Raw genomic sequence first — 14,251 nt, 5'->3', positions numbered from 1 at the left:
CATTATTTTTAACCCCCAAACCCTTTTTTTTAAGTAAACAAATCTCATACATGTTTCTCTTAAGTGATATTTTTCACAAAGTAATTATTTGTCAAAGATTAGGGTTGAAGTCATTTTAAATATTTTTTTTACTTTTCAAAGAAAACCTTATACAGTATATACCGGGGTATATACATTTCCTAATTCATTAATTTGTTCCATTGAAAAAAAGATTAAGCGACAAACACCACCTTCGTTTCTAATTATCAAATGACAGGTAGAAATTAAATCGTGTCAAAAATAATTCCAGTATTATATTTTTTCCCTTTCCTTTTTTGTGACACGGGGTTCATAATCCGTACTTCAATTTTCAAAAGCTGTTTTAATTCTCACAAATGCCGAAGACTATATAAATTCTCCATATGGGGCAACGCTGTTTCAATGCCAGCCGAACTCGAAAAATGACCGAGTATTTGAGCTGGGATAAGGGAGGTAATAAGCCGATTATTCCACGGGTTCAGAATATCTCTCACAACACAACACGGTTCATTTTTATCTTTCACATAACACTCCAATTCAGGGGGAAAATACCTATGGATATCGTATTCATTATCACTTCTTAATAAATCGAACAAAAGCAAGAAAATTATATCTGAATATATCTATTCATAATTGCATTTCGTGTGAGGATATCCCAGTTGTGTTCCTTACGAATTCTGACAAAAAATCATTATTTTTTTTAAACATCTTCAGATATTAAATATAGAACTAGATGAGAAGTTAATATCTTACCATTAAAATTGGCATGGTTCTCCATAGAAGATGATAATTCATTTAACATGATCATAGCCCAATGTGAGTGTCTCTACACTTTACAATCCATAAGTAACAATAGTCAAATGGACATTGAAAAAAAAAATGTCAAACATGCTTTAGTTAGAGTAAAATTTACAGCAAGAGGGGCGATAACTATCTGTTTATTTGTGTTACATGGGTACAAGAGCGCCTACGGTCACCAAAATGTCATGTTTATGCTCGGTAACGCTTTCTTGATAAAGTTGTAAGAACATTCCAACAGATGATATGTAAATTAAGTATTAAGTCATAAAATCAAAACGTTTCATCATAACTGATGCCATCATGATTGTATGTTGCTTTATTGTATAATTAAATGCTACAAAACGTAGGCTGGTCATATAATTATTTCAACTTTTTTGCATGCATAATGCCTTGCGGTTACCACTTAAATTAATGTTTAATTTTTTCCCCTTTTTCATTTTCAAATATTATGAAATATGATTTGTTTCAAAATTGCCTTTATATGATCATACATATTTGGTTTGACCATTATGGCGAACTTCTTGGAAATTCCACAAAAAATCATGAAAAAATATTCAAAACAGACAATCCCTCTTCGTCTTTTTACAATATTTTGCAATTGCTGGGAAGAATGAATAATACCAGAGACATTCCGGTGGCATACAGGTGACAAGAATTAATGAAGTAATATTTGTGTGTCACGTGTCATCCTTGAGTAGTCTTCTTTCTAAACACACACACACACACATGCATACTCTCACTCTCTCCCCTCTCTTTCAAAATTGTTTTTTTTTTCTATCACTTTTTTTTTATTTTCTTCCTTCAAACAAAATAAACACTGAACTTCAAAGAATTTGGTAGAACCTTTTTTGCAACAAGATAGGTATACAACGACTCATCCTGTATTCTGGGTTGTTTTATTTAAAGTTTGTTTATTGCATATATAAACACACAAATGCCAAATTCTATGGAAATTCCACCTTGCATGTGAGATTTATAATTGTAAGCGGTCTCAAGTCAATGTAGCATTATCGTTTTTCGTGGGACCCTACCAACGTATCAGGTACCGAGATGGCGTGAAAACCAAACAATGGATCTTGGAGAAAAACATAAAACCCCAGTAAAAGCACCCGGACTATGATGTTATCACACTGATCGCCTATTCAGGGTATAAATATCCCAGCGACAATATGGCGGGTACTTGCATGCTCTCCGTATTTATGAACCTCGGTTAAAAAAAATCCTGAACCACAGGTGCAACTAAAATATATCCGGACTTGTTTACTTGAATTTTAATCGCCCCGCTTTATTGTTCGGATGGGCGAAAATAAAGCCGAATTCCAAACATTAGGTCATTCAGAAGATTAGAAAATTAACTGGATTTTGAAGGAGAAGACAAAACTGAAGTAGAACAAATATTTTTTTAAGGTGAAATGAAAGACTTGCCACTGTAAAATTACACGCCTAATTCAAACTGTGAACACATTCCTTGTTTAAATATACATGTGGCTTCAAAAGAGATTTTAAATCAATGAAAAACACAATTTTATAACCACAGACTCTCCGCATAAGAAGTAGACAAACAATTACAGTTCTTGCTTTTTAACATTTTTGTCAATATAGCCTGCAGCTCCTACTAACACCGTCACTAAACCAGTAGATATAATAGTTTTCTCTTTCCTTTGCTTCAAAAGATTGCATGCAAACAGAAACTGCATAAATTTTTAGATCATAATATTCCCTTCAACAATTATATTTAAATGAAATACTAGTACTTGTGACGACCATTATTAGATACTGAGTTAAGTGGTTAACACTTATGAGGCGTCAAATCAGTGCAATTTCATAGACCTCCAACAAAGACCATCTTAACAAAACCAATTCAATACCCAATGGTCCTAGTTGAATAATACCGCCATCTTTTTCACCATAATTTTATCATTGATGGCCACCTTCACACCAGAAAGGAAGGCGACATTGAATTGCTCAACATGTCGGAAGAAGATCCTACCCTTTTTAACACACCCAACGCACCCTAGGTGTCCAACAAAGGTTAATACATGGTTTCCATCGCGACATTGCAGGTAAAGTTTTCGATGAAATAATCTAGCCTAACCGGACTCTGAAAAGACAATCCCGACTCGGGTATATTGGGTCTTTTCAGAAACGAAGCACTCAGTGGCGGACCTCTTGCAGAGACATTGAAAGACCTCTTCTGGGTGACTAATTAAAATTTGTAAATTCAATTAACTGTCACAGTTTTCCTTTTGATATCCAGGTTCACAATTTGCACTCTTTCTTTCAGGGAGTTATCAATAAACAGGGTTTTCACCGGGTTGTTTGAACAATAGAGAATATATTGAAGTTTTTGTTTGATACACCACTTCGAGACAGGTAGAATAAAAATGAATAGTCTGTCAGGTAGGTGAATGTCAGTTGTCAATAATAAAAAAAAGACCACGATTTAGAAAGCATCATGGTATAGGAGAATTTCTCTGAGAGGTCCAATTTAAATCTGTTCAACAAGGATGCATTGCAAATTGAAGCACAAATCATTACCATTGCAAACACATCGACGACGCAGATTCTCCTTGTGTTTAAAATTCTTTGTAAAACGCTCTCTATTTAATAGTCAAGTATTGACATATCTTCCATAAACATTTTGTAAGAGCACCCTCAATTTGTCCAATATCTGACAAACTGCCGTTCTCTCGTTTGGTTTGTTTGGAAATCACAACCACAACCAATACACTCTTCGAAATGAATGAGCAACGAAGCGACTCAGAACACCTTAACGGAAATATGACAAAATCTGTTACACTCAGCATTCTATGAATGAAAGTCATACATGGTTGGCGATAAATACTCTAAAAATTACTCAAGTCTGAATGTGTATTCCAGACAAATATTTTAAGTAGCATATCGATATCAAGGTTTAACAATATGGCGTTATTTAAAAAAAGAAGACCTGCATACAATAATCTGAAGTTCACTTGCAAGGTCCAGCGACTGTCTAAGCCCCCGGAAGCCTTATTGGAAAGCGCAGGAGTGTAACGATCAAAATATATACTCAAGAAGCAGATTAGTGCAGTAACACCATTACTCCGTGACCTACAATCCAGTACAAGTCCCGTTAGGTGCATGCCATTGAGGGAAGTGACCCAAATAGCCAACATATAGATCATATGTATATGGATGACCCGTGGTCTTGATGAAATGAATCCAGTCCCTAGTTAACAGGTGTGTATTTAACAAAGCCTCGAAAAATATTTAGCATAAAAAAATTTCAAAAGAATTTTCATACCATTATTTGCTGTTTTGTCAATAAATTAACAGCACGAATTAGAAAAACACCTTATATATTTTTTTGTAATTAAGTGACATAATAGAGGATCTTTGTAACCTTACGACAATATGAAATAACATGTAAAAAATAGATCCAAACGAATAAATGCATAAATTATACTTTCTCTAGAACTCATCACAAATTCATACTGTGTTTCTTTGAACACAAATGTTTGACATTCTTGCATGTAAAAAAAGTTGTCAAAAACATTATATTTCCCGGGCTTGAATGATCTATAATGAATAATGGAAGTATGTTCTGAAAATTAATGATTACTTGGAAAGAATTATTTTTTAAAAATAGAAAATAAAATAATCAAAGGAAATCTGACTGAAAATGCTATGGTTCCAATCCTTGAAAAAAAACTAAAATTTCCCTTAAAACTGTAAAATTGTACTTAAAATTTCTAAAAGGATTAGAATAATGAAAGAAACAGATAACCTTTAAAAAGTCAAAATTCCAATTTTTTGTAATGAACTTGCCTTTTTAAAAAATGAAATCACAATATGATTTTAAATCACTTTATGTTTTGTTTATTGAAATTGTGTCTTAATGTTTTCAAGTAAGCATAAAATGCAACCGCTTTGTCAAATTAGTAAATATGAATTTGAAACTTTTAAGTACTGTTGGGGCTCTTTGTAAACTTTTTTTTAGTCTTTATTCATACTGTTAAATTTGTTCGGGTTTTCATGATAGATGCGTGTTCCCATATTTGTGTAAATCAAGTATTAAGAATCAACTACATTTATATAGTTACACAAATGATATCATTTCCCCCCACAAATATCTATCTCAAAGTGAATATCTTTGGCATCTATATCTGTTGCGAGGTTTTATGGGAGAAAACCTGAGAAGAACTTTTTTTTGTTTTACATAACAAAGACAATTTGATAGCACAAAGAATTTGTGGGATGATATATAGTTCCTTCAAATTTCACAATATCTAATTACCATTTTGTAACCTACTTTGTCACGTATACAGAATGGATCTATTTTGAATTTTTACAAGTTTTTTTTAATTTTCACTTCCATGTAATCATTAGAATAATGTTTTGAATCACTTTAATTTTCAACAGGTCCCTTCTTTTGGTGGTCAAGAAAATAGGTTCTATTCACACAAACTACTAGTATATTTACATTAAAATCTTCCTCTCCAAATTCTTTGGGCCTAAAAAGGCCACATCTAATATACCGGTACCGATGCTTTCTTTTTCACCAGGTAGTGGAAAAAACATTTTCAGGCATATTCAATCCAAAACAACAAAATAATCTCAGTCCTACACAAGTGGAATTCTTCCTACTGTGGGTTATAATAATACGTCAGTAAGCCCACCGCAAAGTCGTACAGACCTCTCAAACGACTCTCACTTTATTGGTGAATATATTGGCAATAGTACATGAATGTCAAGAAATCAGACGTTGTTCCTCTTACAATGTACGAAGCCTCCCTTTGCCAAAGAACTTTCGTTTTGAAGTGAATATGATTGTCTCTGGGCCAAGGAAGTTTCTTTTGTCAAACTATACTTTGTAAAATAGAATGATCTTTTGGGGGGAATTTTTTTTTTTGAAAAGGAAATATTTTGATGCTAATCTGTTGGCAACAAAGACAATGCCGTATATCCTTTGAGTCAGCAAGGTACCCATTGCTGACCTTAAAATATCCATAATATTGACAACGAACTGGAGTACATACGGGAGTAAAACAGTCTACATCCTAAGAGCACCTCCTTATCCAACTTTGTTTACTTAAATCATAATGTTGTAATATTGACCGAAATTCTCCTTATGGAAATGAAGTTTGCCGAAATCTTTAAAAGAGAATTTAATCCGCAATATAGGGGAGAAAATGGGCATATACTTAGAGAAAGAGAAGGGGCAATGCGAGCAGATGTGAAAGTAAATTGACATAGTTACTTCAGAAATAATTCTAATGACGGTGTGTTGGTTTTGAGTCAACATGCTTTACAAACACATCTTCACATGCTAAACGTGCTTCATCAGGAAAATGATTCCTTTGCAATGAGAGGATAAAAGAGCGTGTAAAGTAAATTCTAATGTACAGGTTTTATTTCTGTACATTGGCTTTCGAAAACTATGCTATAAAATCTCAACAAAAAAAATCTTTAAAGCTTACGGCATCTAAATGCAATTATTTCACATGTTCACGACAAGCAACAAATCCAAAGTGACTGTGATTCAAATCTCCCATTTGCCAACAAAGATTCTAAATAAAAAAAAAATAAGAAAATAAAATTAAAAAGACAACAATCCTTAAAAGCAAATATTGTTATTACATTAATTAACAAATATTGTTATTATATTAATTAACAAATATTGTTAATCATTTACTTTTTACCAAGACATTGACCTAATAGATCCTTTGATAACACGACTTTGCAATTGCTGTTATTTAGAACGTGTTGAGCATTTTTGCTTGAGTATATCCTTTTAGAAAGAAAACTGAGTCAACATATCTATTATTGATCAGGTGCTGTTTTAAAGAAATCGATATCAAAATATCAACACGCATATTCCTTACGTATAGCCACTGCACTTGCTTGCAAACAACAGAGCAACAATGAAGTCCTGCACACAGAATATAGCACAACACAACATTACAGCAATGTTACAAAGGAGTAGAAAACAAACATCCTGCAATGTAACGGACAAAGACCTAGCCCCACACCAAAAATTTTGTTTACACGAGGACCAGAAAATTGGCCAAAGTATGCTTTCTATGTGAACTAAGATTCATACTACAGACATTACTGAACAGGATGTTAAAATAAATTGAAATACCAAAGAAGATGTCCAAATCACGTGACTCAGTAAAGGGAAAGAGCACATTGAATACCACTCACTTAAAATGAAGAATGATTGTGTCCTTCTTTAGTGTCGTAAATGTCATCAACCTCTTCATTCATTTTTATTTTAGTTTACTCTTTTCGGTGTCTTACCATTTCATTAATTTTTTTTTGATGAAAGGAAAAAAATATATATTTTATTATACGAGAAAAAATTGTCATCACTTGTCCAAAAACATTGTTTCTTGAGCATAAATATTAACATGTATCAACAATGATTTTAGATGATTCTGCTGTTGACTTGTACCAAAATTGATATCAAGAGAGATGAGAAGAATTTCTTTTATAACATAAATGTTAAATGCCAAAAAGAAAATTAAGAAAAAAATCTTGAATATACCAAATATTCAATGTTTATAATTATAACTTTCAAATAACATTCATATATTTTCTTCAATTTTTTATCGATCCGTTTGAAAATATTTTAATTGAATGGGTGCTTTCAATAAAACTTAAAGTTGAAATCTTTTAATCTTAAGAACATTACATATCAAAGTAAAATTTTCAGTACATTTCCGAAAAGAAATCTCATTTTCGCACGAGAAACTTTAATTTGTATTTCTGTTTTCGGAGAATCTGATGATTAAGATAACTCTAAAAAGTGAATAATTTATCACAATGATAAAGTTTTTCATAAGCATCACGCATAAAAAGGCTTACTTTTAAGTCCCCTTTCCCGTCTACCTCTAAATGGAAAGCTGCAATTTACATGAAATGTATATTAAACAGATGCAACTGATAGGGGATATTTTCACTTTAGAATTTTAAAAACCTATAGGGAAATACAATGAGGTAGGGACATTATAACAATGTTATACCAGCACTTCATGTTGTGTTTAAGGGGAATAAATGATGGATCTACTTGTAATGGCCAAGTATGTTTTGTCAATGCTAATTACAACAAAACTCATTTTTATAAATATCTTTAAGTGCCTCAATATATTTCTCATTCTTTGGGATATCATCAAAATTCTTACTTAAAGTTGATGTTTTGAATACCATAGTAACATTTTGTCAAAAGTGAGGGCACTTGGCAAAATAACTTTTACATTCATTGTAATATCTACATTACATCTTTTGAGGAAAAAAAAATTGTGTCATTATTTTTCAAATAAAGAAATACTTGTATATTATCATATGCATCCAAAAAAGTTTTATTTTTGGAGCACAAATATTTCGTTAATCTTTTATTAATTACTGAAGTATTTAAAAAAAAAAATTCAGAAGATGCTGCAGAAAAGTCCAGTTTCTTGTTCATGTAAATAAGGAAAATATCCCTTTACTTAGTCTTTTACTCCTGTGGACTGGTGTTCAATCAACACACAATACAAAACTCTCACATTGTCGCCTTATTTTTTATTATTATGCGCATATTTTACACACTTGATTTTATTATGGATATATATTGCTGCACTGTTAGATCATATGTCTTAACTAATAATTCATGATTCCCAAATTCTCTTGAGAATAAAATAAAAATATTATTATCACCGTATTTTCCCATATCTTTACTTCTAGATAAATTGCAAATACTAGTAAAAGGTTCAAATTTTGTAATTTACATTTACAGAAAAAATATACTTGTTGGAAAACCCAAAACAACTTTAGAAAGGGTCATTTTTATACATGTCACACAACGCTGCAAAAACCTCCCAATGTGGAGTGGTTCACTTTCAAATGGAACAACCACATATAAAAGGAAGGAAAAAAGTTTTTGTAGTAATAAAACCCACAAAGACCAAGTAATGGAGAGTCTTGTCTGAAAAAAGGTATTTATTTTTGAAAAGATATTGGAGGAAGATAAGATGTCATTATAGAAAAATTATGGAGGGAACGTAGTAATTAGGATACATTTATTGTTAATATATCGATGATTTAAATGATTTTTCCTGCCTGTCGTCATAAATTCAGAACGTTTTTTCTCTCGAATTATTAGTGAATTCAAACATCACCAGAATGATTTATGAAGGCTTTAATTACAATAATTATTCAGTCGTATCACCCCATTGTTCATTTTCCAGAATGCGGTCTTCGTTTGGACTACTTTCGAAACTTCATTATAAACTATCGATAGGGGAAAAAAGACAAATTCTGCCCATCAAAACTTATGTATATCCGTCAATAGTTAAAAACCTTGGCTCTTATTGCAAACAGACACATGAACAAAATGATTAAAGGAAAAAAGGAATTTGAAATAGAATGAAAAATTATCCTCGCAAACAATCCAACATGTCTTTGAAATGCGGAATGGAGGATCTATTTTATTGTCTTTTAATCGAAGCCATACAAACACGACCCAGCGTACACGCACAGAATGATTGGGAAAAATAAATATCTCCAACAATTGTCTATTTTGCTGCGGGACAATTTGCACTGGTCACTTTGATGGACCTAGATAACAACTACATAGATCCTTCTGAAAACCTGGTACCCTAAGGGTCGCCATCTTCAAGGTGATACAAGTAATAGGCGCCCAGGTTCGACAAATGAACTTTAATTATCTTTACCCTTACTCAGGGTGATAATGGAAATGGTTTTTATCGTATTTAGTATCTAGATTTTCGAGAAAATGTGTTTCATCAGTAATGGCCTTGATGATTTCAGCTCAAAATGGGACGCTTGACGTTTGCCATAGTAAAATGAAAAAAAAATCATAGATCCTTCTTCTATTTGTTCAAGAGATGCCGAGCACCTCAAAATTTGAGAATTAATTTTTCATCACAATATTTAATTATTCAACCTGTCGTTTAATTATTAATAGAATAACATCTTTCAACAAAATAAGACCTTTTTTCAGTATTGATCCCCATTCGAAACTATTTATGCGCCAAACAGCTGGGCTAATATTTCGTTACTTGATACATCATTGTGTTAAATGGTTTAGCATAATAATAGCTCTGTCTCATTTATTTTAGTTGAATAATATGAAGTATAAGACTCCAATTAATACCGAGGGAAAATGGGGGAAACCTGTAAACTATAATCTCTATCATCTATGGACGAGCATTGTAGTTAGTTGGTGGTAATTTGACGATTTGAGAGTCAAACAAAGTATTTAGACTTACCCTTCGTCCTCAAGCCTCAAGCTGAGAATCGCCCAATAAATGGAGACCAAACAAAAGACTGGATATTTTCGTATTTGATTTAAACCCAGGATTGCAGAGAATTAAAGAATTGTTTCGATATATTATAAATATCTCAAGGGTGTGTATAAAGATGTCACACAAAAGGCCCTTTCACACGGTCTGGGAGCGTTTTTAATTGAATCGGTACCTTTCAGGGCCACCCTTTCTGATCTTTCCTAGTTTTGCCAAAAATTGAAATGGAGAGAAGAAAACTTTTCCTTTCAGAAAAGGTAAGCTGAGCTCGATTAAAAAAATTATTAAAGAATTAAAATTCTGGATCCTTAGCACACATATTCCATTACTTTTTGGATCATGTTGTATTTTTCCTCTAAATTAATATTACGATGGACATTTTTTATCTGCTGGGCTTGTAAGGCCATAATGAAATGGAAAGGTGGCACACTAATAATAAGTGGTAAAGTAACACTTGTCCAGGGGCCATATTTGACATACATTTGATGAACAAGCATGTCCGCTCATATTAATTTCATGATGAAAATATGTGTTTGTATTATGTGCATGTGGCTTAGGTTGTCGATTTTTAACCTAAATATTTACCAACTGAAGGGAAATACAAGTATTGATTTAGAAAAAAAGAAGTCCCTTTCTCCGTAAGTGAAATTCGATTGAAAAAAATATATAAATCCACTTTTGCAAAAATGCACACATCAAAACAATCGTACACCTTATGGTATTAAATGTACCTAAGTGCACTCATTTCTCTTTCTCGGTGTCCAATGTTTTGGATTTGCTGCTTGAGTGAGAACCAAAAAGCGTGGAGGACCAAAAAAAGAAAAGTCCTTACCTTTTCCAACAACTTTCGCAGAGCCGTCATTAGTAATAACAACTGCATTGGTTACGATTGTGTTGTTGTTGGTCTCACTGGGTTGGGACATTTCAGGCATGGTTGGGATCTCGTCTTGTGAGACGGGGATGAGGGTAATGATGGTCGGTTGAGCAACTTGCTCGTCATGCTCTTCGGGGGTCTGGTCCCGATCAGGAGCAGCCTCCATACTTTCAGTTTGACTGTGTAGGACCTCCACGATGATGGCTTTTACCCACGGCGAGACTTGGATTCAAGAAAGGAAAGTATCCGTAGAAAGGAAAATCCGTCTCCGTGATTCCTCTGGAAAGATATAGTTGTGAAATTGTGTCAAAGAAGTTATTCCAGCGAATCATAACAAACACCGATCATTCATAAAGTTTGTAATGCTCTCATGGTTAAACTTCCGTAAGAAATGTTGACAGAAGGCAACCATGTAAAGCCGCGCAGCGGTTCGCAGGTCGGAGCAAACATGCGTGAAGAAAATAAAGAGTATATACACTACCTGTCGATGGTGTCCAGTCAACCGTGTTTCGGACCAGACATACAAGTTTAAAGAAAGAAACCGAAGCCAGTTTCTTCAACAACAACGCATCGGAAGTGGATACCAACCTGTTCAAGTTGGGAAAATGGACGATACGTTTACAAAAGCTGGCAAAATCCGTTGTAATGATTTTGTCTATTTTTTACCTTCATGCATATTTAAAGATTTACCTGAGTGTTGATTGGTCGACCTTGTCTTTCCCGCCATTAAAGGGCATCGTCATCGACGTGGTGTTTTGCTAACAGGCGACATACTTTTTAATATGTGAGGCTGTCTTACTTGGTATGTGGAAGCTTATTTTCATATAAGGGGGTACTGAGGATCATATTTTAGGGTATTGTTCTGTTAATCACCTGAATTTTGCTACCTGATCCATATAATGCCCGAAACTCAACACCAGGTGAACAGGGGCCGCTAAAACGGGGCGTGGATTTGCATGACAAATCTTTCATACTAAAAATGTTATAATTAAGGTTATGACGACAATAGGTTTTTATGATTGATATATCTGAGCCAAGTGGTTAAGGATAGGTTGAACATTTGTCATTCACAATCTTCATCTGATGGAAAAATGAAAAAAAAAATGCATGCTAGAAAAAAAAGATAAATGATCTTATCTTGCAGACTGTGCAATGCTTTACTTGGGTCTATCACTTCTTTTCATACCAGAGAGGATACAAAATGGAAAAAAAAGAATGAACAATGGACAGGGAGTTAAGTTACCCTGAGTTTGTTTTGCTAGATTAAATCCTGCATATCAACAAAATCTATAAGGGCGGCCATTTTTGTCGCAGACCCTCCAGGCATGATCAGAAAGAAAAACTTTTACCTGGATAAATCTAAGAGCAGATTTTATAAGTGTGTGTGCTTCATATTTACCGAAGGCATATATAAAACCCAAGTGGAGCGCACATAACTTTGGCAAATATCGTATTCCTTTTTCATTTCTTGAATAATACCCCATTGTAAGAGGGTATTACACACCTTAGACACATTATTGGCGGTATTCATTCTGTTTAGGTAAATTTTCTTTTTAAGAGGGCCTGTTTTGGCATTATTTTTGGACTCTGAATAATAAAAGCTGATAATCATTTTGTCTGCAGACCCATTCTAACTGACATGGCTCTAATTACATTCTGCACGCTACTGGGATGGGGTTCTTGGTTTTAGAAAAACACTATGACACTACTGAGTACGTGTAATAGAAAACTTAGCAATATGCCCATATGAATTGTCAACAGGTTCTTTATCATAGATCGACTTTTTAAATTAACATTTGAAGCAAACGAATTTTTGGTTTAAGCAAAAAATCGCACGATAAGAGAAGTAAAATGAATATTTAAGCAATTGAGAAGGCCATAATTGAACTATTAGGGGTAAAAACTTTTAGAAATAAAACAATACATCCGGTTCATTTCTGTAAGCATTAAGGATTTTGGGCTGAGGTTTTAAATATCATCGTATGGTAATACTAGACGCATGAGTAAGCAGTCCGTACAAAAGCATGAAGAGTTGGTTTTAGTACAAAGTATACAATTTTATTATGAAGACCCTAAGGTCAACGGAAAGTAGAACACAGGGGTCACAGAAGGTAAGGTTATTAAAAGTCGTTACAAATACAGATGTTCCAAGGTCACTTGATAATAAAAATATTATAAAAATGTTATCTGCAGAGCTTATTTTATAAATGTTACTTTTTTTGAAAAACGAACAGATATGCATTTTAATAAGCTTTCCTTTTTTCATTAAAGTAAATGTCATGTCATCTGGCATATGTGTATGATGGACAATTATATCTTTTTGTGACTTTAAAAAAATGCTTTTATATTTAAATATTTCTTTTCTATATAACTCTTATTCTATTTCATTTTATTTATTTTATTGCCTTTCTTTTTCTGTAACACATGTTTGCATGATTTTATGATTTATGAATAAAAATGTGATTAAAGAATACAGTAGTAAAGTCTTTTTTGGAATATATTAGAATTTTATTTCGTCCAAGAATTATGTAAAGAGTTAGTCATCATAAGAAAAGATCATCTGGGCATCAGTCATTCCAGTAGACCCAGATGTTAATAAATGAAAATAGATGAAACTATTGCTTTTTATTAGATTGTAAAAATATATATATGAACTAATGTTTACCCAAAACAAAAACAAATCCTTTAGAAATGTGTTTTCTGAAATTTATGATGCTGTCTGTCCTAGCACCTTGATAGTTGTTCCTCTCACTCCCTTTTTTTCCAATTTCTTTTCATTTTCTCTGTCATTGAATCTCTGACCAGTTTGAATTTGCTTTAGTATTGTAACCCATGTTCCAGTGTTGATTTTGGTGAATAAATTGGCCCTGCGCTCGAATTGAAAGTGTTTTTATTATTTATTATTGTGAAACAGATCAGTTTGGTTATTTCGTTATGTATACCAAAGGATTGCACTGTTTTCTTTCAAGCAATTAAAGTGTATAATATAGATGAAAGATTTTTTTTCATTTAACAGAATAAAATTTAAGCCAGATTGTTAGTGGATGTAATAAACTTAACCTACTTTTTGATTATTTTATCTAATACATGTCATTAATTTGGCTGGAAACAGCACCAGGAAAACAGAAAAAATTATATCTTAAAAATAACTTAATGTTATACTTTTTCTAAGCAATTTTGAACATTGCTTGTGCAAACAAAAGCAGGTGAGAGACTGAAGCAAGTACAGAACTGTTTACAGAGTATGGTTCGTGCCCCAAATAGTTCATAC

At 32.9% G+C, this 14,251-nt stretch overlaps 2 protein-coding genes across 9 annotated transcripts in view; one reads left to right on the top strand and one right to left on the bottom strand.

The window, feature by feature from the left end:
* Positions 1–14,251, top strand: part of LOC134242872 (serine/threonine-protein kinase SBK1-like) — a 444,928-nt gene that overhangs the window by 315,360 nt on the left and 115,317 nt on the right. The window lies entirely within an intron of this gene.
* The window catches only part of LOC134242859 (paired box protein Pax-2-like), a 55,590-nt gene that overhangs the window by 36,107 nt on the left and 5,232 nt on the right, over positions 1–14,251 (bottom strand). For 3 of the 8 annotated variants that reach the window (XM_062725006.1, XM_062725009.1, XM_062725005.1), the window contains exon 1: positions 10,939–11,280. In XM_062725006.1, coding sequence (XP_062580990.1) covers positions 10,939–11,146 — 208 coding nt within the window. In that variant the 5' untranslated portion in view covers positions 11,147–11,280. Of the gene's footprint in view, positions 1–10,938; positions 11,284–11,461; positions 11,634–14,251 lie in introns of those variants that run through there. The other 5 variants (XM_062725004.1, XM_062725003.1, XM_062725002.1 and 2 more) reach the window with 5 other exon arrangements.

The sequence above is a fragment of the Saccostrea cucullata genome, unplaced genomic scaffold, assembly GCF_032062105.1.
Source record: "Saccostrea cucullata isolate Sc308-1 unplaced genomic scaffold, CSIRO_AGI_Scuc_v1 ctg191, whole genome shotgun sequence".
Taxonomy (NCBI): domain Eukaryota; kingdom Metazoa; phylum Mollusca; class Bivalvia; order Ostreida; family Ostreidae; genus Saccostrea; species Saccostrea cuccullata.
The sequence above is the reverse complement of the archived record's forward strand: the minus strand, read 5'-3'. Positions and strand labels throughout refer to the sequence as shown.